General features: G+C 50.5%; 3 protein-coding genes across 6 annotated transcripts in view; 2 read left to right on the forward strand and 1 right to left on the reverse strand.

Annotated features, from left to right (window-relative positions):
• Positions 1–3,017: 3,017 nt before the first annotated feature.
• On the reverse strand, positions 3,018–14,581 carry LOC115074472 (G1/S-specific cyclin-D3-like). Its single transcript, XM_029573945.1, has 5 exons — positions 14,330–14,581; positions 13,668–13,883; positions 8,493–8,652; positions 7,988–8,130; positions 3,018–3,688 (listed from the first exon to the last, which is right to left on the reverse strand). Exons 1-5 carry the CDS (start codon positions 14,525–14,527, stop codon positions 3,518–3,520), a joined length of 888 nt encoding a protein of 295 aa, XP_029429805.1. The 5' UTR covers positions 14,528–14,581; the 3' UTR covers positions 3,018–3,517.
• LOC115074471 (transcription initiation factor TFIID subunit 8) overlaps positions 13,976–27,111 on the forward strand; it is a 30,431-nt gene continuing 17,295 nt past the window's right edge. The window contains exons 1-2 of one of the 4 annotated variants that reach the window (XM_029573940.1): positions 14,721–14,817; positions 16,446–16,563. In XM_029573940.1, the coding sequence (XP_029429800.1) occupies positions 14,789–14,817; positions 16,446–16,563 (147 nt within the window). In that variant the 5' untranslated portion in view covers positions 14,721–14,788. Of the gene's footprint in view, positions 14,119–14,720; positions 14,818–16,445; positions 16,564–25,332; positions 25,470–25,703; positions 25,719–27,111 lie in introns of those variants that run through there. The other 3 variants (XM_029573943.1, XM_029573941.1, XM_029573942.1) reach the window with 3 other exon arrangements.
• The window catches only part of LOC115074466 (acidic mammalian chitinase-like), a 44,834-nt gene continuing 43,155 nt past the window's right edge, over positions 25,433–27,111 (forward strand). The window contains exon 1 of the mRNA XM_029573934.1: positions 25,433–25,469. The gene's annotated coding sequence lies outside the window, so the exon portion shown is untranslated. The remainder of the gene's footprint in view (positions 25,470–27,111) is intronic.

Here is a 27,111-nt window from a genome sequence, read left to right on the forward strand (position 1 = left end):
GAGTGGGAGCTGCCAGTCTGATCAGCTCCGTCTCCGGCTGCTGGAGAGAGAGAATACGGGCAGGCTGGCGCTGCAGGAGTGTATGGGAGTGAGAGCTGCCAGTCTGATCAGCTCCGTCTCCGGCTGCTGGAGAGAGAGAATACGGGCAGGCTGGCGCTGCAGGAGTGTATGGGAGTGAGAGCTGCCAGTCTGATCAGCTCCGTCTCCGGCTGCTGGAGACAGAGAATACGGGCAGGCTGGCGCTGCAGGAGTGTATGGGAGTGAGAGCTGCCAGTCTGATCAGCTCCGTCTCCGGCTGCTGGAGACAGAGAATACGGGCAGGCTGGCGCTGCAGGAGTGTATGGGAGTGAGAGCTGCCAGTCTGGTCAGCTCCGTCTCCGGCTGCTGGAGACAGAGAATACGGGCAGGCTGGCGCTGCAGGAGTGTATGGGAGTGAGAGCTGCCAGTCTGATCAGCTCCGTCTCCGGCTGCTGGAGACAGAGAATACGGGCAGGCTGGCGCTGCAGGAGTGTATGGGAGTGAGAGCTGCCAGTCTGGTCAGCTCCGTCTCCGGCTGCTGGAGACAGAGAATACGGGCAGGCTGGCGGTGCAGGAGTGTATGGGAGTGAGAGCTGCCAGTCTGATCAGCTCCGTCTCCGGCTGCTGGAGACAGAGAATACGGGCAGGCTGGCGCTGCAGGAGTGTATGGGAGTGAGAGCTGCCAGTCTGATCAGCTCCGTCTCCGGCTGCTGGAGACAGAGAATACGGGCAGGCTGGCGCTGCAGGAGTGTATGGGAGTGAGAGCTGCCAGTCTGATCAGCTCCGTCTCCGGCTGCTGGAGACAGAGAATACGGGCAGGCTGGCGCTGCAGGAGTGTATGGGAGTGAGAGCTGCCAGTCTGGTCAGCTCCGTCTCCGGCTGCTGGAGACAGAGAATACGTCTCCAGCTGCTGGTTGGTGTGCCATGGCCTGGCCTGCCTGGATGAAGAGGAATTTTTGTTTTTACATGATGAAAAACAACTTCAATCATTTTTACACAACTCTTGAATGTTTTAACTGAAAATGAATGTCAGTTAAAATATTTGAGTAGTGTGAAAGCAATCTGGTGGATCAGGCTCCTGCCCAGCTTATGGCACTTCAGTCCTGGAGTTATCGCCCACCAAAATGGTTGCCTACCCTTGCATGAGGAGGCTTCAAAGGTGTAAACTCAAGAGCCACCTGGAAATGTTTCTTCAGAGAAAAGGCTGGGTGTACGGCACGGGCTCCCGGGGCTGAAGCGCGAGGCAAAGAGACTGGGCCAGAAACCAAGAAAGGGCTCTGCTAAGGACACAGAGGAGGCCTAGAGCTGACACGAGGGGATCAGCTGGGCCCTGGGCAGAGAGAGAGAGAGCCCTCGGGTGCTGCCGCATCCTGCCCTGGTGCGGACGGGGCGGGAGAGCCCTCGGGTGCTGCTGCTGCATCCTGCCCTGGTGCGGACGGAGCGGGAGAGCCCTCGGGTGCTGCTGCCGCATCCTGCCCTGGTGCGGACGGAGCGGGAGAGCCCTCGGGTGCTGCTGCCGTCTTGCCCTGGTGCGGACGGAGCGGGAGAGCCCTCGGGTGCTGCTGCCGCATCCTGCCCTGGTGCGGACGGGCTGGGGAGAGCCCTCGGGTGCTGCCGCATCCTGCCCTGGTGCGGGCGGGAGGGGGAGAGCCCTCGGGTGCAGCCGCATCCTGCCCTGGTGCGGACGGGCTGGGGAGAGCCCTCGGGTGCTGCCGCATCCTGCCCTGGTGCGGACGGGATGGGGAGAGCCCTCGGGTGCTGCCGCATCCTGCCCTGGTGCGGACGGGCTGGGGAGAGCCCTCGGGTGCTGCCGCATCCTGCCCTGGTGCGGACGGGATGGGGAGAGCCCTCGGGAGCTGCCGCATCCTGCCCTGGTGCGGACGGGCTGGGGAGAGCCCTCGGGTGCTGCCGCATCCTGCCCTGGTGCGGACGGGATGGGGAGAGCCCTCGGGCGCTGCCGCATCCTGCCCTGGTGCGGACGGGCTGGGGAGAGCCCTCGGGTGCTGCCGCATCCTGCCCTGGTGCGGACGGGATGGGGAGAGCCCTCGGGTGCTGCCGCATCCTGCCCTGGTGCGGACGGAATGGGGAGAGCCCTCGGGTGCTGCCGCATCCTGCCCTGGTGCGGACGGGATGGGGAGAGCCCTCGGGTGCTGCCGCATCCTGCCCTGGTGCGGACGGGCTGGGGAGAGCCCTCGGGTGCTGCCGCATCCTGCCCTGGTGCGGACGGGATGGGGAGAGCCCTCGGGTGCTGCCGCATCCTGCCCTGGTGCGGACGGGATGGGGAGAGCCTGGGTGGCAGTAGCAGGCACTGTCTGATGAAACCCTGGGCCCGCTGCTCTTCTGCATGACCTTGGCTTCTTTCTGTTCAGTTCTTTTATTTTTCCAGTGTTTACTCTAAACGGAGAACATCAGTGGCAGTTTCTCTTTTCTTACTGACTTTTCTCTTTTCTGTAACATCCAAGAACCCTGCCAAATGCCTGAAGTGCAGAAAGTCAGAGCCGGGGCCAGGAGTAGGAGGCAGCAGCTCTTCCATCCCACCCCCAGCTCAAGGGCAGATAAGAGAATTTGAGAAATAAAGCCCTGTAGAAAGGTAGAAATCCAGCCCCCGGGAGCAGCGTGGGGGATGGGCCCTGCGAGCCATGGCAGACGCACAGGTACCTGTACTTCCTGGGACCACCCCCTGCCCGGTTTCCTCCACTACACTCCTGCTTCTTGGCCTTTTTCTCTGCATGCAAAGGGCATCAAAACGCAAGATTTGTTTCCAGAAACATTTATTCAAGATACAGGACACTGGAAGCAATTCCACTCCACCCTGCTTCCTGGAGGTCCTATCCCCCTTCTGTATGTTACATGGAAAGAACCCAAGCTTTACACTCCTCCCCCAGCTCAGCTGGACCCCCTGTGTGCCACAGCACCAAGGAAGCTGGGGGGATGCGACCGCTCCCCACCGCTGCTGCCCGGCTGAGCCCCTGTGCTCCAGGAAAGAAAGAGCGAGAGAATTAATTTTCCTGTCCTAAAATAAGAGCGAGAATATATCAGCACCACCACCACCACCAGCCCATGAAATACCGGATGAAAGTTCAGCGGGCGCGAGGCGTATTGCACCGCTGAGGGGCCCAGAGCCCTCCCCCAGTGATCAGCGATCATTACTGAGGCTCAGAAAACAGCAGCAGCCTGTGGGAAACTTCATCCGGGAGCAAGGGCCGCGCAGTCCCTGCTGCTCTCCGTTCCAAGCAGGTGGCCCTGTAGCCAAAGACATCAATGCCAGCGGTGACCTCGTGACAGTGAGTGGCTGGGATGTGCAGTGTAACACAGGCAACCTGCCGCTGCTTCCACTGCAATAAGCATCGGGGCCACCCTAAGAAAGCTGTAGAGGATACAGGAAACAAGTCAGTGTACAGCAGAATCAACCACCTATCCGTCCCCCTGAGGCAAGAGCAGGCCTTATGGCTTCCTCGCTCCCTGCACCACGCAAACGCTGCTGCCTCTGTCCCAGGCATCACAGGCTGACCTCCGCCACGTCGCTTGGTGTGTTCGGAAACGTGAGTTTGTGATCCGTCTGGCAGCCCGCAGCTTTGCAGGCCAGGACCTGCCGCTGGGGCTGGGATGCTTGACTCAGGTTTTCTGATAGAGCAGCTTCAATCTTTTCCTGACAGGCAATCACAAGTTGCTATGGGAGAAAGGAAGTACAATGAGGCAAGGCCCTCCAGGCCGCCTGTCTCCTGCCGTTAATGTGCCGAGGGGAGGGACGCAGTGGGATTTGTACTGAATGTAGTGCAGATGGCGCCACATATTTTGTGCAAAGTTATTGAAGGCTACTTGTGGCAGGGACTGGACAAAAGAGCCACAGCTGCTGCATTGTATCTCTGAGTTTCAGCCAAAAGGTTAGAACTAGTTCTTAGAAAATAAGACAGGCTGTGGTTTATAAAGATAGCAATTCATTCCCCCTCTGCTTCCAGTGACCATACTGGCTCAGGCTGAGGGTCCATCAAGCCCAGCATCCTGTTTCCAGTAGTGGGCAATCCAAGTCACAAGTACCTGGGCAGGACCCAAGGGGTAGAGCGATTCCAAGCTGCTTATCCCAAGAATAAGCAGTCAATATCTGCCCATCAAACTTAATAATGCTTTATGGACTTTTTCTCCAGGAACTTGTCCAAACCATTTTTAAACCCAGCTATACTAATAGCTTTCACCTCATCCTCTGGCAATGAATGCCAGAGCTTAATTATGCATTGTGTAAAAAAATATTTTCTTATTAGTTTTAAATGTATCACCGAGTAATTTCATTGTGTGGCCCCTGCTCTTTGTACTTTTGAAAGAGTAAACAACTGATTAATGTTTATTCGTTCCACTCCACTCATGAGAGGCTTCTAAGAAAACTAAAGTCATGGGATAGGTGGCGATGTCCTTTCGTGGATTACAAACTGGTTAAAAGACAGGAAACAGAGAGTAGGATTAAATGGTCAATTTTCTCAGTGGAAGGGAGTGGACAGTGGAGTGCCTCAGGGATCTGTATTGGGACCCTTACTTTTCAATATATTTATAAATGATCTGGAAAGGCATATGACGAGGGAGGTTATAAAATTTGCGGATGATACAAAATTATTCAGAGTAGTTAAATCACAAGCAGATTGTGATAAATTGGAGGAAGAGCTTGTGAGACTGGAAAATTGGGCATCCAAATGGCAAATGAAATTTAATGTGGATAAGTGCAAGGTGATGCATATAGGGAAAAATAACCCATGCTATAGTTTCACAATGTTAGGTTCCATATTAGGAGCTACAACCCAAGAAAGAGATCTAGGCATCATAGTGGATAACACATTGAAATTGTCGGCTCAGTGTGCTGCGGCAGTCAAAAAAGCAAAAATAATGTTAGGAATTATTAGGAAGGGAATGGTGAATAAAACGGAAAATGTCATAATGCCTCTGTATCGCTCCATGGTGAGACCGCACCTTGAATACTGTGTACAATTCTGGTCACCGCATCTCAAAAAAGATATAATTGTGATGGAGAAGGTACAGAGAAGGGCTACCAAAATGATAAGGGGAATGGAACAGCTCCCCTATGAGGAAAGACTAAAGAGGTTAGGACTTTTCAGTTTGGAGAAGAGACGGCTGAGGGGGGATATGATAGAGGTGTTTAAAATCATGAGAGGTCTAGAACGGGTAGATGTGAATCGGTTATTTACACTTTCGAATAATAGAAAGACTAGGGGGCACTCCATGAAGTTAGCATGGGGCACATTTAAGACTAATCGGAGAAATTTCATTTTCACTCAACGCACAATTAAACTCTGGAATTTGTTGCCAGAGGATGTGGTTAGTGCAGTTAGTGTAGCTGGGTTCAAAAAAGGTTTGGATAAGTTCTTGGAGGAGAAGTCCATTACCTGCTATTAATCAAGTTTACTTAGGGAATAGCCACTGCTATTAATTGCATCAGTAGCATGGGTTCTTCTTAGTGTTTGGGTACTTGCCAGGTTCTTATGGCCTGGATTGGCCTCTGTTGGAAACAGGATGCTGGGCTTGATGGACCCTTGCTCTGACCCAGCATGGCAGGTTCTTATGTTTATAGGCCTCTATCGTATCTCCCACCAGTTCCCACCTTTCACCCAGACAAACCATGCGGACGACTCGGCAGTGAGCATGGGACTCGTGAGACTGAAGCACTGAGGAGGACTCGGCAGGGAGGGCAGTGAGCGTGAGACTGAAGCACCGAGGAGGACTCGGCAGGGAGGGCAGTGAGCGTGAGACTGAAGCACCGAGGAGGACTCGGCAGGGAGGGCAGTGAGCGTGAGACTGAAGCACCGAGGAGGACTCGGCAGGGAGGGCAGTGAGCGTGGGACTGAAGCACCGAGGAGGACTCGGCAGGGAGGGCAGTGAGCGTGAGACTGAAGCACCGAGGAGGACTCGGCAGGGAGGGCAGTGAGCGTGAGACTGAAGCACCGAGGAGGACTCGGCAGGGAGGGCAGTGAGTGTGGGATGCTTGAGACTGAAGCACCGAGGAGGACTCGGCAGGGAGGGCAGTGAGTGTGAGACTGAAGCACCGAGGAGGACTCGGCAGGGAGGGCAGTGAGCGTGGGACTGAAGCACCGAGGAGGACTCGGCAGGGAGGGCAGTGAGCGTGGGACTGAAGCACCGAGGAGGACTCGGCAGGGAGGGCAGTGAGCGTGAGACTGAAGCACCGAGGAGGACTCGGCAGGGAGGGCAGTGAGTGTGGGATGCTTGAGACTGAAGCACCGAGGAGGACTCGGCAGGGAGGGCAGTGAGCGTGAGACTGAAGCACCGAGGAGGACTCGGCAGGGAGGGCAGTGAGCGTGAGACTGAAGCACCGAGGAGGACTCGGCAGGGAGGGCAGTGAGCGTGGGACTGAAGCACCGAGGAGGACTCGGCAGGGAGGGCAGTGAGCGTGAGACTGAAGCACCGAGGAGGACTCGGCAGGAGGGCAGTGAGCGTGAGACTGAAGCACCGAGGAGGACTCGGCAGGGAGGGCAGTGAGCGTGAGACTGAAGCACCGAGGAGGACTCGGCAGGGAGGGCAGTGAGCGTGAGACTGAAGCACCGAGGAGGACTCGGCAGGGCGGCAGTGAGCGTGAGACTGAAGCACCGAGGAGGACTCGGCAGGGAGGGCAGTGAGCGTGAGACTGAAGCACCGAGGAGGACTCGGCAGGGAGGGCAGTGAGCGTGGGACTGAAGCACCGAGGAGGACTCGGCAGGGAGGGCAGTGAGCGTGAGACTGAAGCACCGAGGAGGACTCGGCAGGGAGGGCAGTGAGCGTGAGACTGAAGCACCGAGGAGGACTCGGCAGGGAGGGCAGTGAGTGTGGGATGCTTGAGACTGAAGCACCGAGGAGGACTCGGCAGGGAGGGCAGTGAGTGTGAGACTGAAGCACCGAGGAGGACTCGGCAGGGAGGGCAGTGAGTGTGGGATGCTTGAGACTGAAGCACCGAGGAGGACTCGGCAGGGAGGGCAGTGAGCGTGAGACTGAAGCACCGAGGAGGACTCGGCAGGGAGGGCAGTGAGCGTGAGACTGAAGCACCGAGGAGGACTCGGCAGGGCGGCAGTGAGCGTGAGACTGAAGCACCGAGGAGGACTCGGCAGGGAGGGCAGTGAGCGTGAGACTGAAGCACCGAGGAGGACTCGGCAGGGAGGGCAGTGAGCGTGAGACTGAAGCACCGAGGAGGACTCGGCAGGGAGGGCAGTGAGCGTGAGACTGAAGCACCGAGGAGGACTCGGCAGGGAGGGCAGTGAGCGTGAGACTGAAGCACCGAGGAGGACTCGGCAGGGAGGGCAGTGAGTGTGGGATGCTTGAGACTGAAGCACCGAGGAGGACTCGGCAGGGAGGGCAGGGAGCGTGAGACTGAAGCACCGAGGAGGACTCGGCAGGGAGGGCAGTGAGCGTGAGACTGAAGCACCGAGGAGGACTCGGCAGGGAGGGCAGTGAGCGTGAGACTGAAGCACCGAGGAGGACTCGGCAGGGAGGGCAGTGAGCGTGAGACTGAAGCACCGAGGAGGACTCGGCAGGGAGGGCAGTGAGCGTGAGACTGAAGCACCGAGGAGGACTCGGCAGGGAGGGCAGTGAGCGTGAGACTGAAGCACCGAGGAGGACTCGGCAGGGAGGGCAGTGAGTGTGAGACTGAAGCACCGAGGAGGACTCGGCAGGGCGGCAGTGAGCGTGAGACTGAAGCACCGAGGAGGACTCGGCAGGGAGGGCAGTGAGCGTGAGACTGAAGCACCGAGGAGGACTCGGCAGGGAGGGCAGTGAGCGTGAGACTGAAGCACCGAGGAGGACTCGGCAGGGCGGCAGTGAGCGTGAGACTGAAGCACCGAGGAGGACTCTGCAGGGAGGCAGTGAGCGTCACTGAGGAGGACTCTGCAGGGAGGCAGTGAGCGTGGGATGCGTGAGTGAAGCACTGAGGAGTCTCTGCGCGCGGGCTTCTCCCACCCTCTTACCACTCTGTAACACTCACCACCTCGGTGCCAGTTATTCCTGCCAGCAGCTCTGGAAGCGTCGCACCCGTCCTGGGTTTTGCCAGGATCCGCAGGCCTTGCATAGCTGCCCCAATGCTGCCTGTGGCAATCATGGATGGAGGGTAGATGCTGAAGGTGAAATCTGCATGGAGCAAGAAAGGGTGCAGGAGATGTCAGTACAGGCAGCATCGATGGGGGGAGGGAGAGGACCCCCACAGCAGAGGAAGGGCTGCTAGGTGCAGGGCTGCCATGGAGTGAGTGCTGTAGCCTCAGCTGATGTTCCCAGCAATGCCTGCTCTCTTCCCCTCAGTGAAATATCAGGCACAGGACAGTGCAGGCAGGAAGCTGAAAAGCCAGAAGATGGGGCATCAGAAGCAGTGAGGCAGGGTAGGAAGAGGGCTAGAAGGGTCAGCAGACGCAGGCAGAAAGACTAGGATGGTGCTGGCCAGGAACTACAGCCCGGTGCTGCTGGACAGGAAGGTGGGGCAGGCTGCACGGCCATACCTACGGTGCAGAGTGTGATAAAGGACTCTGCGTGTTTCTTCACCAGCTCCCTCTCGTGCCTCAGGAGGGAGAGGTACTGAATGATGTGCTCCAGGAAGTCGTGCGATACCACGGCTGCAAGGTCCCACTTCAGCTTCCCGAGGACCAGAACCTCCCACTCCTAGCAAAGAACAGAGGTGGATTAGCAAGAGCGAGGCAGGGCCGACCCTCCCCAGCAGCACAGGAGAGAGAGAAGCCCGTCCTCGCTCCCTGCGCAAGGCAGTGGTGAGGACCCCGGCAGCCCGGGCACAGCCGCGCTGCTGCTCACAGGCGCAGATGTGATTTAAGGGGGGGGGGGGTTTCTAAGACAGGGCAGCCGTACCGATTTACGAGATGAAAGATGAGCCGGCACCTGCCAACGTCCCAGAGTGGGAGGTCAGTAAATCAGAGGCAGTAACAGAGGGTAGGAGTAAGTGAAGGCTCAGCTTTCCACATGAGGGAAGTGTCGCAAGCAGGGGCGATTCTATAATGAGGCAGGGTGAGGAGGCAAAAAATGCCCCTCTCAGAACAGCACTGTAGCATCTGCCTCACCCTGCTGACCCCGGCAAGGAGGAGGGTCACTGCCACCAGAGGCCAGGCCGGCAGCATGGAGCAGGGACACAGACAGCAGCGCAGGCTGGGCCGGGGCGGGGGCTGCCCTCTCATCCCGTGCCTCAGGCCTTGAAGCATCCCTGCTCCCTCCACTGGGTCCTGTGCAGTTTAACAAATCCATAAATTATCTGGAGAAAGGAATGAGGGAGGTGGGCCAAGCTGCAGATGTCACAAAATTCTTCTGAGTTGTTAAAACATCGACGGATTATGAGGAACCACAGAAGGACCTTGCGAGACTAAGTACCCAGATCAGTCCAGACTCCTGGGTTTTGCCTCCCTGCCAGCAGATGGAGACAGAGAGAGTCTCACTGACACTGTACATAACCCAGTGAGTCACCTGCAGTCCCTCAGTATTTCTCTGTCTCCAGCAGTTCCCTGTATGTACCCAGATCAGTCCAGACTCCTGGGTTTTGCCTCCCTGCCAGCAGATGGAGACAGAGAGAGTCTCACTGACACTGTACATAACCCAGTCTGCCACCTGCAGTCCCTCAGTATTTCTCTGTCTCCAGCAGTTTCCTGTAGGTACCCAGATAACTCCAGACTCCTGGGTTTTGCCTCCCTGCCAGCAGATGGAGACAGAGAAAGTCTCACTGACACTGTACATGACCCAGTGAGCCATGCTCTGTCCAGGCACCCTTTGACTGCCAAAAAAGACTTGCTCTCTCCGGCAATCAAAGTCGACAGCCCCACCCCCCAAAACATATGTTCCCGAGCCACAGATCCAAAATTTCTAAATAGTTCTGGAATGATCCCCATGTGCTCCTTCCCCACTTACCAGAACATAAAATTGGTGCCAGCTGGGCCCTGTAGCCACCCCCAGTTTGTTGTACAGAAAAACAGGCACTGCTGTGGTGCCACCAGGAAACCCTGGAAAAAAAAAGGCCCTTAGGAACCCATATAACATGAGGCCTATTGTAACGCATCTTAGGTGTGGGTTTAGTAACATTTCCATACCAAATCAGTATTAACTGCATGCACTCAAACAGGAACAACCCTATCTAAGAAAAATCAAATATTATACCAGGCCCTAAAGCCCAACAAACTGTACACAGAAACTACGCACTAGCAGAATACATCACCTCGCTCACACATGAAGAACACTGACAAATTCACACAAAATACAGAATAAAGAGACCATAAAATAGAAATAGAAATGTGTAGAAACTGTACTGGAAATTGCAATAAGCCAGACTCTGTATGCAATGAAGCAATGGAAAAACAGAAACATCATCAGCCCTCATAAATCATCAAACAATAAAATCAAGAACTATAAATCGAACAATAACCCAGCCTAATAAAAAGAATATTGCCAAACACATGAAAAGTAGAATACTGTAACATCCAATTATTAAGTACTCATAATATGTTTTAAAAATTTGCAAACAGCAATAAAATATTTAAAAAAGACAGACACATCGACCCCCCAATAATTACATCAAGGGGGAAAAAAACTGCTTCCCATACCTGAAAACTTTTGATTTCCAGTCACCCTGTGTGTGTTGTAGATTAATGAGGGTGGCACAAATTTTTCACCCCTCTCCTAAGGCATTGTTCTATTCACACACAAACCTACATCCTCCCCGAGCAGGCTCCCATTTACACACACACACACCTCTATCTGCCCTAGGCAGGTTCCCATTCACACACACACACACCCCCCCCCGAGCCACATCTCCATCTGCCCTAGGCAGGTTCCCATTCACACACACCCCCCCGAGCCACATCTCCATCTGCCCTAGGCAGGTTCCCATTCACTCACACACACACCCCCGAGCCACATCTCCATCTGCCCTAGGCAGGTTCCCATTCACACACACACACACCCCCGAGCCACATCTCCATCTGCCCTAGGCAGGTTCCCATTCACACACACACACCCCCCCCGAGCCACATCTCCATCTGCCCTAGGCAAGTTCCCATTCACACACACCCCCCCCCCCCTGAGCCACATCTCCATCTGCCCTAGGCAGGTTCCCATTCACACACACACACCCCCCGAGCCACATCTCCATCTGCCCTAGGCAGGTTCCCATTCACACACACACACCCCCCCGAGCCACATCTCCATCTGCCCTAGGCAGGTTCCCATTCACACACACACACACACCCCCGAGCCACATCTCCATCTGCCCTAGGCAGGTTCCCATTCACACACACACACACCTCTATCTGCCCTAGGCAGGTTCCCATTCACACACACACACACCTCTATCTGCCCTAGGCAGGTTCCCATTCACACACACACACACCCCCCGAGCCACATCTCCATCTGCCCTAGGCAGGTTCCCATTCACACACACACACACCCCCGAGCCACATCTCCATCTGCCCTAGGCAGGTTCCCATTCACACACACACACACCCCCGAGCCACATCTCCATCTGCCCTAGGCAGGTTCCCATTCACACACCCCCCCCCCCCCCCGAGCCACATCTCCATCTTCCCTAGGCAGGTTCCCATTCACACACCCCCCCCCCCCCCCCCCGAGCCACATCTCCATCTGCCCTAGGCAGGTTCCCATTCACACCCCCCCCCCCCTGAGCCACATCTCCATCTGCCCTAGGCAGGTTCCCATTCACACCCCCCCCCCCTGAGCCACATCTCCATCTGCCCTAGGCAGGTTCCCATTCATACACACACACACCCCCGAGCCACATCTCCATCTGCCCTAGGCAGGTTCCCATTCATACACACACACACCCCCGAGCCACATCTCCATCTGCCCTAGGCAGGTTCCCATTCACACACACACACCCCCGAGCCACATCTCCATCTGCCCTAGGCAGGTTCCCATTCACACACACACACACCCCCGAGCCACATCTCCATCTGCCCTAGGCAGGTTCCCATTCACACACACACACACCCCCGAGCCACATCTCCATCTGCCCTAGGCAGGTTCCCATTCACACACACACACACACCCCCGAGCCACATCTCCATCTGCCCTAGGCAGGTTCCCATTCACTCACACACACACCCCCGAGCCACATCTCCATCTGCCCTAGGCAGGTTCCCATTCACACACACACCCCCGAGCCACATCTCTATCTGCCCTAGGCAGGTTCCCATTCACACACACACACCCCCCCCCCGAGCCACATCTCCATCTGCCCTAGGCAGGTTCCCATTCACTCACACACACACACCCCCGAGCCACATCTCCATCTGCCCTAGGCAGGTTCCCATTCACACACACACCCCCGAGCCACATCTCTATCTGCCCTAGGCAGGTTCCCATTCACACACACACACACACACACCCCCGAGCCACATCTCCATCTGCCCTAGGCAGGTTCCCATTCACACACACACCCCCGAGCCACATCTCTATCTGCCCTAGGCAGGTTCCCATTCACACACACACACCCCCCCCCCCGAGCCACATCTCCATCTGCCCTAGGCAGGTTCCCATTCACTCACACACCACACACCCCCGAGCCACATCTCCATCTGCCCTAGGCAGGTTCCCATTCACACACACACCCCCGAGCCACATCTCTATCTGCCCTAGGCAGGTTCCCATTCACACACACACACACCCCCCCCCCCCCCAAGCCACATCTCCATCTGCCCTAGGCAGGTTCCCATTCACACACACCCCCCCCGAGCCACATCTCCATCTGCCCTAGGCAGGTTCCCATTCACACACACACCCCCGAGCCACATCTCTATCTGCCCTAAGCAGGTTCCCATTCACACACATGCACACCCAAGCTGCCATTCACAACCGCCACTCAAGGCAGGCAGGTCCAAGGGTCTCTCTTCCTCCTACTAGTACTACTGCTGGACGGCCCTGCGGGATTAGCATTTCCCCTATGTTCATCTTGTGACGCATGAGATGAGCCTACAGGAAGTGCTAGCACCATGATTGTTGAGTACCACGGGGCCAGCTGGCACACAAGGAGGAACCATAGAGCGGCTCCTTCTTCCGAGGGAGTGCAGTGTGGGTCCTTTTATTCTTCTGTCGCCGGTGGGACGGGGTCCACCAGCAGCGCATGGGTTGCTTGCTATTGCAGTTGGTGAGCCCCTTCCACTGCACGCCCTGTGCAACTGCACGGTTTACACTCCCAGTAGCCCCAGGCCTGCAGACAATCAACCTATGGAATCTGTTGCCAGAAGATGTGGTCAAGGCAACTACCATCGTGGACTCATAAAGAGCATTAGACAAGCTGATGAAGGAAAAGTGCATAGCAAGGTAGTCTTGGAAAAGCCAGTGCTTGACCCTGGGAGTGCGATATAAGAAACACATCAACTATTGCGGACTGGCCACTATCAAAGATAGGATGCTGACCTCGATGGACCCTGGTCTGATCTAACTTGGCATTTGTTAGGTTCTTATGCCCCTGTGGTGGCAGGAAACCCAACTGTGCGAGGACTGCTCAAGACCTGGTGAAGAGTTTGCTGCTTGCTACTGTAAGGCATCCTTCCCAAATACCCGGGACCCTAAATTAATGACCATCCATCCACAGGAGTCTGGGACTGGGGGGAGGGGGGACCACAGGCCATAGCTGAGAGGGGAGTTAGGATAGAGAAGGGAGGTACCAGCAGCTCATGTGGCCAGAAGGAGCAGCCTGTGTAAACGCAGAGACTCTTCACAGTCAGGGGGCTGCTTTCTTTCAGCTTGGAGGCCAGCAGCATGCAGACAGCTCCCAGCAGCTGGAGATGGCGCTTTTGAGTGGGCACAGAAGACAGGTAGCGGTCTAGGTAGTTCATAGCCAAGGGAAAGACTTCAACTTCACATTTCTGATCCTCGCATACCTGGGAGAGGAGAGAGTGTAAGAAACGATCTTCAAAAGACATTAACATCCAACTACAAGGATGTTAGCCCAAAGTCCTGCCATAGTGGCCGGAGGGCGAACTCCTGCTGAAGGGGAAGAGACACCTGCAGGAAAAACAGCTTCAGGCAGGAGGCTGAATTCTGCTCGTCTGCAATTTGCAATTAAGCAATACAAGGGAACATTTGCTTGAAAAGATTTCCAAGTGACAACCAAAAGTAGGTGTTTATTATCTGCCCGATTCTTTTCGCTCCTTTCAAAAGGCCTTTAAACCTCGTTGCATTTCAGCCTTCATTTTTTGTTACTTTGCAAATAAGGGAACAAACATTTCATGTGACAGTAAGAGCAGGGAAGGGGAAATATCGTCCCGCCCTCTAAATAGCCCAGACACCCTCAGGCCCGTCCAGCCCCTGCCCCGGAGAGCGCTACCTCCAGTATCCACAGCGCCAGCATCCTGCGCATGTACGGCTTGATCTCCTGCTGCACGCATTGGAAATAGGTGGTGCGCGGGCTGTAGCGATCCTCCTGCTCCAGCAGGTTCCGCAGCACCCGCCGGTCCTGCAGCAGCCGGGGGTCGGGGCCGGCACGCGGAGCCCGCGCCGGGCCCTCGGCGCACAGCAGCTCCATTGAGCCGGGAGCGGCCGGGCCGTCAAAACCCGCGCTCAGGAGAAGGCGGGGGTCGCGCAGGCCCCGCCCACTTGAGTGACGCAGGGCGGGGCGGAAAGTGCCCGGCCACAGCCATCTTTGTGCGGGGCGCCCCACAGGCAAGAGCGAATGCTCACCTCGTCCCAGCTTAGCCGAGCGGGCCGGACGTGACGTCGTGGCTAGCAGGCGGGCTCCGCCCCAGGCCGAGCTGTGCTGCTTTCTTTTTCGCGGGAGATTTAAAGGATGAGAGCGTGGCGGGAATTCCAGGAAAGGTATTTTCGCGTTTGCTGTAGTATTTCCTGGCAGATCAGGGAAGAGAGTTATAGACCAGGGTTAATCCTGCGAGAGATGCATCCTAGTACCAGCAAAGAGAAGATGGCAGCGAGTTGCTGAGCCCTGGGCTTTGCACCAATTAATTTTAATAAAAAAAAAAAAAAGTTGCTGCCTCTGCTGAGAGACTTTATTCAGATGCTACTTCCACTTTAAACACATCAGTTTTATACACCTTCATGCAGTCACCTCTCTGGTGGATGCCTATTCACAGACGGGCTGATACAGTACCCACCATTGGACGTGCGTTTTCGACGCGCTAGCGTTACCCCTTATTCAGTAAGGGGCCGAAAACGCGCGTCCAACCCGCCGAACCTAATAGCGCCTCTACATGCAAATGCATGTTGATGGCCCTATTAGGTATTCCCACGTGATTCAGAAAACACACGGGCCGATTCAGTAAAGTCCGCAGGAGAGCTGAGCAGTCGCCTGTGCGCGCGATTCAGTATTTAAATGAGGTCTGGCGGTAGAAACGTCTCGAGCCCGCTGACAGCCATGGACTCGGAAACCGGACGCCGGCAAAATTGAGTGTCCGGTTTTCGACCCGACAGCCGCCGGCCGACTTCAAATTTTTTTAAAATTTTTTTTTTACTTTTTTTACCCTTCAGGACCTCAGACAATATCGCCATGATATTAAGTCGGAGGGTGCACAGAAAAGCAGTTTTTACTGCTTTTCTGTGCACTTTCCTGGTGCTGAAAGCAAAATGTGCGGCTTGGCTGCACATTTTATTTTCTGAATCGCGCGCATACCTAATAGCGCCATCAACATGCATTTGCATGTTGAGGGCGCTATTGGGTTCGGCGGGTTGGACACGCGTTTTCAGCCCCTTATTGAATAAGGGGTAAGGGAAAACGCACGTCCAATGGTGGGTACTGTATCGGCCCAAAAATGTGCTTTTCTGTGCACCTTCCGACTTAATATCATGGCGATATTAAGTCGGGGGTCCCGAAAGTTTTGAAAAGTAAAAAAATAAAAATTTGAAGTCTGCTGGCGGCTGTCGGGTCAAAAACCGGACGCTCAATTTTGCCGGCGTCCGGTTTCCAAACCCATGGCTGTCAGCGGGCTTGAGAACCGACGCCGGCAAAATTGAGCGTCGGCTATCAAACCCGCTGACAGCCGCCGCTCCTTTTGCCCTGTTCTACTGCCGGGCCTCATTTAAATATTGAATCATGTGTACAGGCGAGTGGCCTGTGCGCTCTCCTGCGGACTTTACTGTATCGGCCCATTAGTTTGGAATAGAATAAGTGTGCAGCCTCTCCCGAGAGTCCCTCGTCTTCTCCCTGCCTTCCAGGTATCCCTTCCTTAACATGCTGAAGCACAACAGCATGGCTCTGTGCCTTTCACTGCAACAGCTAGAAATGAGGAAAATCTCTGCAACAGTGAATGAACAGAGGGGGTGCTGGGGGCCAGAAAGCCAATCCACGGGTGAAAGGATACCAGACCCAATCAGGTGTGCGGGGTAACAATTACGGTGTGATGGTATATAACTAAACGACGGTATAGAAAAGATTTTACATAAATCACAATTATATCTTTGTCTGTCACCAGTAATCTCTCCTTTCTGTTTAGTGGTATCCTGCACCAAAACGGCTCCTTAATTAAAGTGCAGATACGTAACACATGGAAGGGAGCCAAGACAGAGACTTTCGAATGGGCCCATCTTTGCCTAGAGTGCCAGATTTTAAAGGTACCAAATATCCAAACTGAACAGGAGCCAGTTTCCATTTATTTTAGGGCAGTCTGCCGGTACAGCTGTAGGAGGGTGTCACCATGGCACAACACCTATGGGTGCCAAATCCATCTCTGCATTCAAAGAGCTCAAAGATATCAGTAATGTACAAGAAGCAAACGTTTTTCAGAGGAAAGAATATTCTCAATCAAGTGGTCATGGTATAAGACTCTTAAGGGGGCAGACTCAGGAAATATTTCTTCACGGAAAGGGTGGTGGGCCTCTCAGGGGAGGTGGGAAAGATAATACAAGAAAGGCCAGGGGAAGCACAGAAGAGAGGGGTCTATAGCAGTGCAGCAGGGATGGAGTTGGGCATAGCGAATGAAGCTGAAGTCTTTACCTCTGTTAGGTGGGTGGGTTTGAGGGGTGTCTGCTCCCAATGCCTGAATGCTTGACTGATGGCTGTTTGCAAACATCTGCTGTTGGCAGCGGGTAACCACAGCAGCCCAGGGGAGCTCTGGGCTCTAGGGCTGGCAGCAGGGTTAACGGAGGCTGCACCTGCACTGCAGTTTCTCCTGCTATGTGTGGACACTAGAGATGTGTGTTCAGGGGAAAAGGGGCTGCTTTGTGCATAGTGTGTAGGTGACAGTGAGATTAGGGGGCATTTGGGAGAAGCAGAATTGGGTTATTCCCTGCTCCTTGATCCCTGTCTCTATATGAGACAATGAATGTGCCAGTTACTCTAAAGAGGCATGTGTTGCACCAGTAGCATGTGATGCTCACAGTGAAAGAAACAGTCACATCACGCTGAAAAGTCCCACTGATATGCAAATTGGTGTTTACAATTTTACATGTCTATATTTAAAATACTTGTTTCTACCCACATAGGGCAATATTTACATTAAGAGTTGTCTTATGTAGTGAGAGTAGAATAAGATGGTTTACTTCATACACAGCATATTTCCTATATCATAACATTTATAGCAAAGTTCATGTCAGCTGGCACTGACAATGAGTCACAATCCCCATTTGCCCTGACCCTTGCCCTTTGCACCACTCTGAAGAAATGGTCCTCTCAGGTGTAAGCTCTTCAGTGCAGGGAGCTACCAACTGATGCCCACTATGTAAGAGGACCATGAGGGACCCTTTCCTGCTGTACTGATTAAGCCATAGGAAGTACAAAGCGAATGCTCTTATGGAGATGGCAGGAAAGAGCTCCCTACCTTCTGAAATCCTCTCATTTTTAGCCCTTTGAAACCACACTTCCTCTGCAGCTGCTGGTTCCTGCAGTGCCCTCTGGGCCTGGGCGGTTCACACTTTCTGTTGTGAGCACAGACTCTCAAAAGCACCCGTCACATCTTCCTGCTCTACCTCTAAGTAGGTTACAGATGTTTTTTGCTGTCTCAGGAAACTGAAAAAAATGTAGAGCTACAAGCACAAGGATCTCTATTTTTATTCAAAGCTACCAAAAATCCCCTGTGTACCTTCCAGCCTGTTTGTGTCTAATGAGGGTGGAGCAGGCAGTGTGGCCCAAGGGACTTCCTCTCAGGCAGCAAACCTGGCCTGGAAGTGGATCCTGAATCTGCATTTCTCGGCTGCTCTACCATGGAGGGTCAGGACATTTGTAACTGACATCAGCCTTCTTGTAATCTTCCACTGTGCTGCAGCAGCAAAGGGATGAAAACGGAAGCAATGGAATTAGTTCCACTAATCCTCTCAACCTGAACACCTGTCAGTCATTGCAGCACTCAAGTCTTGTTCCCTCTACTGTGACCATCTTAGGACACTTCCCAAACCTGTCCTGGTAACCCTACGGCCAGTTGGGTCTTCAAGATTTACTGGGACTCCTTTTTATGCAAATTAATCTCATGCATATTCATTGTGGATATCCTGAAAACTTGACTTGTGGTGGGGTCGCTGGGTCAAACTTGGGAAGTTTTGTCCTAGGAAGTGCACAGTAGAGATGGGAAGAGGCAGGAATGGGATTTGTCCTAACAGGAAGGAAGAATGGGAAATAAACGAGACAGGCATGGAAACGCATAAGCATTGACGTGGGGGTTAAGGTCAAGGTAAGCTTTGGGGGATAAGGATAGGGTGGAGCAGCTGTGATGAGCACAGCTTATCAGAGGTTGGCAGCTGTATTCACCCAGCATCCTTGCCCTTTCTGGCAGTTTATCAGTAACAAATGTTTGCTTTTGGTTTCCAACTCTATTTGAAAAGGGAGCCTGACTAACAGCAAAGCTTCCTTCTGCTCCTCACATCCTCATGGAGAAAGGCTAAACAGATTAGGACTATTTAGCTTGGGAAAGAGACAGCGAGCAGGGATAGCATTCAGATTTATAAAATCATGAGTGGAGTGGGAACGGTTCTTTACCCTCTCAAACGCCACTGACGCTGCATGAAAGTAGCAGCCGCAGATTTAAAGCAAATCACAGGAAGTCTTTTGTCCCTCAGCGCACAATCCAGTTGTGGGATCTGTTGCCGGAGGACGTGATGAAGGCAACTAACATAGTGGGGTTCAAAAGAGGATTGGACAAGTCCCTGAAGGCAAAATGCACAGCCAGATGTTAGCCAGGCAGGCTTGGGAAAGCCGGCGCTTATCCCTGGGAGTGAAATTGTTTAGGATCTGCCAGAAACAAGTCACAGCATCATCTGCAGGGACCTGTGACTTGTTACTTGAGGGCACGAGGCAGGAGCTTGCACACAGATCTGTATGAAGCTCCATATTGTTCAGATGGAAACAAAACTCCCACGTGAACAAGGGATGAAAGTCTTGGGTCAAAACTTGTTACTCAAACCTGATTTATTTATTTATGTATTTATTTAATTAATTAAAGGCTTTTATATACCGGAGTTCATGCACTTGTGCATACCACTTCGGTTTACACAGAACAAGGAACAGAAAATTACATCAAACAGATTGAACAATTAAACAAATATACAATTATTATTATATCCTGAACACTGCTTACTGTTCAAAGCCATGGTGCTATATCATTAGGTATTGCCTCACTTCATGGAGCTGCCTCATCAAGCATTGCCTGGCTTTATGCAGCTGTCACTTGTGGAGCTCCTATCTTTGCAGAGCTGTCTCATGAGCACTGTATGTCTCTGAAGTGCTGTGACTTTGCATCTGTGTTTTAAAATGTAGAGTTTCATGCCAGGGTTGACAAGTTCCAGTGCATATTACAGAGCCATATAATCTGGTCAAACAGCTCCCTCTAGTGACAGTTGATGCAATCGCAGAGTGGTTTAGGAACATAAGAAGTGCCATAGGGTCCACTAAGCCCAGCATCCTGTCCCAGTCCACGTGACAAGTACCCAGCAGATCCTAATAGGAAGTCCATTCCATGCCGCTCACTTCCAGAAGCAAGAGACGGAGACACCAGAGTCTATGAGCTCCAGAAGCTTGGCCAAACATATTTTAAGCTCAGCTATTGTACTTGTATTCACCTCTGACAAGAAATGTCTCAATTTTATTGTGCACTGACTGAAAATATTTTCTTAGAATGTTTTAAATCTGCTACTAGTTAGTGTCATGGAGCGTCCCCTGGTCCTTGTACTATTTGAAAGGATATTTATCTGTTCCACCCCACTCATGATTTTATAAACCTCTATCATATCCGTCCTCTGATGTCTCATTTTAGCTTCGGAAACTGAACATCACTATGACATGTAATATAGTTACACTCTAAATTATTTCTTGTAGAATTGCCATATATTGTGACTTTAAGTCAATAAACAAGTTCTAGATAATACTTTTTTGGTGCCCTATTTATTTATTTATTTTTATATACCGATGTTCCTGTATAGAGTACATATCGCACCGGTTTACAGAGAACTGAACTGTCGCCCCACGGGCGGATACATTGGAACAAATTTCTCACTTGTAGATACTTATACCCTAAATACTAACATTTTTTAACTCTTTATTTATAAACATAAGAACCTGCCATACTGGGTCAGACCAAGGGTCCATCAAGCCCAGCATCCTGTTTCCAACAGTGGCCAATCCAGGCCACAAGTTTTTTAACATACACCAAGGCAATGATAACACTTGATCTTGACAAAAGCATATCGTGCAATACAGTAGCGTGACATTGGAAATTCAATCTAACCAAAATATTGTATAGTATAATCACCAAATGTTGTACAATCTCACCTGTTTAACATATAATATTAACCAGAATCCGCCCTGGCTATCTAGTTATACTCGTCCCTGAATAGTGTCCAGTAGGGCCGCCACACTTCCTGTCTGTCTGTTTTTAATACACGTTACTTTCTCCATTATGGTTCTATCCACCGCTTTGCTTTCCCAACACAGGATGGTTGGGGACCTTTTCCACTGAGGAGCCCCTGTTAGCCATGCTGCATGCAGCCTCTCGTTTCCCATCTCTTAGACCATTTCCCCAACAGAAAAAGAGGAATATTTACAGCTAACTGTTGCCGACATATGTCTGAAATACAGTCCAGAAAGATTGTTTCCCCACATTTCCACCACATATGTAAAAACGTTCCTATCTGACTCGGGTTACTAAACTTTGCTATAAAAACCCCACCAGTGTGCAGTATAATCTATTTAATAGCTTATACAATAGTCTTTGCCCTTTATTACATATAGTGATGTGCCGAGACATCTTCCAGATCAATTTCCAATCCTTATTTATCGAGGTCAACATTTAAATCAGAGTTCCATATATGAATACGTTTTTGCGAAGTTTCTTTTTCACACAGTACTGACTGAAAGTTATATACAAAATAGATATCAAATGTCTCGCTCTTTATTTACATCCTAACATTCCTTCGATCCCCTTACTATCCGCTGTATCTGGATTTTCCCGAATAATATCTCTAATGCCTTTGCGTAAATGTAGATCTAAATAGCAAGTCTTGTTGGGTATTTGATATTCTCCCACCAGCTCTGTAAAAGTTTTAACTTTCCCATCCTCAGATAACTGTCCTAGAAATCTTAGCCCTTCTACAGTTCACAGTTCAATATTAGGTGAAAATGTATATTGTGAGATATTCTATAGGACCAGGCCACATCCATTGATTTAACACGGTGTGTTACTGACTTCCATGTTTTGAGTGTGTGTGCAATGATAGGATGTTCACACGTAATCTGTCTATATGTCTTGAAGGAATATGGCATTGTAACAAAGATGCCAAACTGCATCCTCGTGCTCCCTCCTCCTCTAAAGAGAGCCACGACTGCGGTGGGACTGTGCCGATCCATATTTGCAGGTACCATAATGTATATGCCCAATAGTACCACTGGAAGTGCAGCAACCCGAACCCTCCTGCCTCCCTAGTTTTTACCATGGCATCCTGTTTTAACCTGAGCGGCTTCTCCTTCCAAAGAAAGCTAGTGAAATCTCCCTTTAAGGCCCGTATTGGGACATCACGTAGGAGGTGCATATAAAGATATACAAGCCTTGGTAATATGGCCATCTTTATCAAATTTACCCACCCAACAGTGACCGAGTCAGGGAAGATCACTTCCGTAAGTCAGCTTTGATCTTGTTAAGAATTGGCAAATAGTTCTCTTTATAGAGTCTGCTATAGTCCCTGGAGCCCCAGATGCCAAGACATTTAAATCCTTCCCCAGATCTTTTAAATTGGTTCAGCTCTGGAGGATGTTTCCTCGCCAGACCCAGTAACATCAGTTCAGATTTGGTATAATTAATTAAATAGCCCGAGATTTCCCTATAAGAGCCATTAATGCTGGTAATGAGCTTGTTAGATGAGTTAAATATAATAAATGTAAACCCCTCTATTCTCTTAGAGCTTCTAATATCCTGAGCCAATGGTTGTAATGAAGATGGAATAATAATGGAGATAGGGGGCATCCCTGTTTCGTTCCTCTTCCAATTTCAAAAGGAAATGAAACTACACCATTAGTCAGAATCCTCGCTGTAGGATTTTTATACAGAGAAAGGATCCAAGAAATAAAACAGCAAACATATAAACCAGGACACCCGGTCAAAGGCCTCATCTGCATCCATGGAGCTCACAGCCCAGTGTAATATATTAAACAGTCTCCTTGTAGAAATTCTACCTTTAAAATATCCTATTTTATCCTTATGCATCAGAGTTGGTAGAACATTGTCCAAGCAGTTCTGTAAGATTTTTGCTAAAATCTTTAAATCAGCATTAATAAGGGATATAGGAGGAACACTCCAATGGGTCCCTGGGTGCCTTGCAAACCAGCACAATTAAAGCCTCTGTGAGGGTTCCCTCACAGGCCCCTGGGGTTCTAAGATAGATAAATAAGTCACTCAAAGTAGGAACCAAGTCCTCCATAAAGATTTTATAAAATTCTAACAGATAGCCATCAGGTCCCGGGCTTTTCCCACCCACCAGAGCTTTCAAAGCCCGCATAACCTCATCAGAAGTAATGTTTGCAGATAACCAATCTGCATCTTCTACCTCAATACAAGGCAAACCTAAAGGATCCACAAAATATAGGATCGTCTGTTCTTCTGGTTCAGGTTGTGCCTGATAAAAGTTGGCAAAATATTTATTTATTTATTTATTTTTATGTACCGACATTCGAACTAGTATATCACATTTGTTTACAAAAAAATAATCAGGATTGCTTACAAAGGCATCTTAACAGAGAATCTTAGGATAGTGCATAAAGACAACATAGGTGGAAATGTAGGTAGAGGTGGAATCATTTGGTGTGACAAACCTTATTGATTTGAGTAGACTTAGGTGGAAAGGAAGGTAACATTAACTTCACAATATAAAAAGGAGATATTCAAATTAGATCTAGTCACGTAGTATCAGTTTTGTCAGAATAGGTAAGTGTTGGGAAAAGGCGAGTGTAACATTTCTTAACAGGATGCACTATGGGGACAAGGTTGTTTTAGAGAGAGGGAATGGTGGTGCTTCAGGCCTGGTTGTGTTCACCCAAAGGCTTTTCGGAAAAGCCATGTTTTTAGTTTTTTCTTGGGTTCCATTTTTAGCTCGGTTGGTAGATTGTTCCATAGGATGGGTCCCACCAAGGATAGTGCACGCTCCCAGATTGTGTTCAGGTGTGCTGATTTTGGGGAGGGGGTTGGGGGACGGCCGGTATTTGAGGACTGTAGGCTCCTTTGAGGCATCTGAAAGTGCAGGGCAGCACAGAACCAGTCTATGTTCTCGTTGTACAGAGTTTTATGGATGAGAGTCAGGGCTTTGTATTGGATTCGGAAAGCATTAATGTCAAGCATCTGCTCGATAGTCCCCTGGCTATCTGTAATGACAGATATTGCAGACCTCTCCCAGACTGCCAATAAGGAGCCTGCTTTGCTACCTTGCCCATAATAAGTTTGTTGTGAGAAACACATTGCAGTTCTTTAAGTTCATCTCGCACTATACACAATTTTTTAAAAGTATTACGAGAACAGTGTAATTTATGCTTTTGCTTTAGTAATTGAATTTGCTTTTCTAACTCTGCCTGTTTTAATTTGCTCAGCTTAATTTGATAACTGGCATATGAAATCATATCAAAGATTCCCACCTTAGAGTAGGATTAAATTCAGCGCAGCTAAATCCTCCACAGCCTCTTTCATGTTATCTCTAAAATCTTTTTTACATTAAGCCTCCAAGCCCGCTGACTCCTGTCAACATACGATTTAAATGAGAGGTGATCAGATGTGGTGCACATTAAGATATTGCTACAAAGAAAAAAATCTGTCCAGCTATAGGTTTGAAACCTCGAAGAAAAATATGTATAGTGTCTACAATTTGGGTTCCTCTCTCTCCATTTGTCCACCAAATCCCACATTTGCATTCGATCTATAAGCCTCTGCCGGTATCAGCCTGAGAGCTCCGTGATCCAGATTTATCCAAACTCCCCCATACAAACCCTTGTTATATCATATCCCAGAAGAACCTCTCGCATCTTATTACAGAATTCTGCCTGTCCTACCTTGGGCCTGAAATTATGTGATCATTTGCCCATATAAACTGCCCTCCAGATTCACATAATGACCTTCTGCAAAGGAAGGTTCTTATGGATCAGAACACAAGCCTATGCCTGTCCTACCTTTGCTCTTTTAAGTTTTCCATGTTTGGGGGCCACCAGGTGGGTCTCTTGCAGGAATGCTATGCTTGCCCCGTCTGTTTCAGAAATTGTAATAGACTTGAGCTTTTGACAGGGTTAGATATTCTGTGAATATTTATTTATTTATTTAATATATATTTCTATACCGGACTTCACGAATAGAAATTCACATCAGGCCGGTTTACATGGAACTTGGGGGAAAAACAAGTGTAACCAAGAACAAGAAGGCTGAATCAAGCAAAGTTACATAAAACAGGGGCATTGAACTTGGGGGCTAGAGTAGCCAGGAAGAAAGGTAGAGCGGAAAAGCAACAAATAAATAATAAATAACTGGTTATGAGATTGGTAATTATCTCATTCCTTAGGCTGAGTTCGAAGTGGCATTTTGACTAGGGGAAGGCTTGGAGGAAAAGCCACGTCTTCAGAATATTCAAAGATACAGTTTTTATCCCGGCCATTCTCAAAGAGACTCAAAATATTGACCCATGACATAATCCAGGATGGTGAACTGCCAATGTCAACATCAAGAGGTGATCCCCCATGACAAAATATAATTGCATCTAAACTTTAAACCAGTGCTTTCCATTATCCCATTACATCTTCCCCCCTTCCTTCCACCCTGGTGGGGATCAGGCCATTCATTCATTTAGATAACTTTATTGGCTCAATAGCTTATCATTCTTGTCCTCCTCTCCAGTCAGTTAAGTGCATGATGATTTTCCTGCACCTGCAGCAGCGGCACAGGAGACTTCCAAGATCCTCTCTCCGTACCCATGAACTACAAATCCCATCATGCCCCGGGTTTGGCGCATGTGCAGTCCACACAGCTAAGATGGCGGAAGCTCCGGTGGCGACCAGCGGCTCGGGCTCGGTAAGAGCCGCGTATCCCGTGGGATGGGGAATTAGGTTATAATCGGGACGGCCTTTCCCCGCCGCGTTTCCAGCTGTTGGTACCGGGTCCGTTGGGAAACAGAGCCCGCATCCGACTGGCTGGACCGCCTCAATGAGGCCGTGCTCGTGTCCTATTGGTTATCGGGCTGCCAATGGGAAGGTCGTGACGTAAGAGAACGCGAAGCTGGTTTTCTAGAGCTCCTTCTAATTGGATGGCTGAGATCACGTGGTAATTTAGCGCCCTGAAGATGGGGTGAGGTTGATTTCGGGGCGCGCTTTGGCCACTTCCTGTTAGATTTGGGCGGGGTGGTTTCCTCTCCCCTTCATGCACATCTGCTGCCTCCAGCGTGCCACCCCTTTATATGCATCTGTACTTAGGCCTGCTGCTTCACTCATGTTGCAGGTCCCACCCCAGTACCTCTTTAGCAGGTGACTCAAAAGACAATTCACTTATGGGTTTTTTATTTGGGGGTGGCCAAACAGTTTTGTGTCAGTTGGGTTATTTGCCAGAGGAATTTGTTGCCAGAGGATGTGGTTAGTGCAGTTAGTGTAGCTGTGTTTAAAAAAGGTTTGGATAAGTTCTTGGAGGAGAAGTCCATTAATGGCTATTAATCAAGTTTACTTAGGGAATAGCCACTGCTATTAATTGCATCAGTAGCATGGGATCTTCTTAGTGTTTGGGTAATTGCCAGGTTCTTGTGGCCTGGTTTGGCCTCTGTTGGAAACAGGATGCTGGGCTTGATTGACCCTTGGTCTGACCCAGCATGGCATGTTCTTATGGCATTCTCCCCCCCCCCACTTTCACCCCCAATGTTACACAGATTCGTAATAGGGAGGGCCATACCCCAGCTCAAATCAGACATGTGCTTACCGCTTATTCCTTTCCCATGGGTAACCCTCTCCCACATTAGCTCCAGCTCATTGGGAAAATAAAGATCACCAGGCTGTGGCCTGAATTAATCTCAGAATAATCCCCAGTCAGAGAATGCATAATACAATTCAGTCTTTGGCAGTAAGGACCACAGAAGTGTAACATTTGTGGCTACTTCTTACCTGTGATATTGTACCAATTTTCAAAGCAAAAACTTTCCCTTTGAAAACTGTTAAAAAAAAAAACAAAACAACATGCACACAGCTTTGCAACCTGCTTTTTATGTGAGTAATTTTTTCAGATAAATTTACTCAGTTGTGAAAAACTTTCCAACCCTGTCCCTGGGAACAGATCCCCCTCACTATGCATAAAGGTACATTAATAGTGGAATTACGTGCATGGTATAACCTGCATATAGGGTGGGTAATTCCTGACATTAGCCAAACCTGGTCACAAGTATCCATCAAGATCCTAAAGAATATTTATTTTAAAATTTGTATATTTCACATACTAAATATCTACTACCTCTACTGCTTAACATTTCTGTAGCTCTATATGAATTACGCAGCGCTGTACAAACATACAAAAAGACAGTCCCTGCTCAACAGAGTTTAACAATCTAATAAGACAAACATACAGGACAAGAGGCTTGGGGTATTTCATAAAGCAAAACAATAACTAATGAGATATTCTTGCTCATATCCAGAGGTAAGCAGTGGCTTTCCCAAGTCTATGTGGCTAATAATGATTT

The sequence above is a fragment of the Rhinatrema bivittatum genome, chromosome 12 (genome assembly GCF_901001135.1).
Source record: "Rhinatrema bivittatum chromosome 12, aRhiBiv1.1, whole genome shotgun sequence".
In the NCBI taxonomy this organism is placed as follows: Eukaryota; Metazoa; Chordata; class Amphibia; order Gymnophiona; family Rhinatrematidae; genus Rhinatrema; species Rhinatrema bivittatum.

Excerpts from the sequence above, each read along its gene's own strand:
- LOC115074472 (XM_029573945.1), bottom strand. The coding sequence starts at position 14,527 with ATGGAGCTGCTGTGCGCCGAGGGCCCGGCGCGGGCTCCGCGTGCCGGC. Across the intron at positions 8,653-13,667 it reads TCTGGCCACATGAGCTGCTG|GAGTGGGAGGTTCTGGTCCT; the intron begins GTACCTCCCTTC and ends GTTCTTTGCTAG. Across the intron at positions 3,689-7,987 it reads GAATAACTGGCACCGAGGTG|CAACTTGTGATTGCCTGTCA; the intron begins GTGAGTGTTACA and ends TTTCTCCCATAG.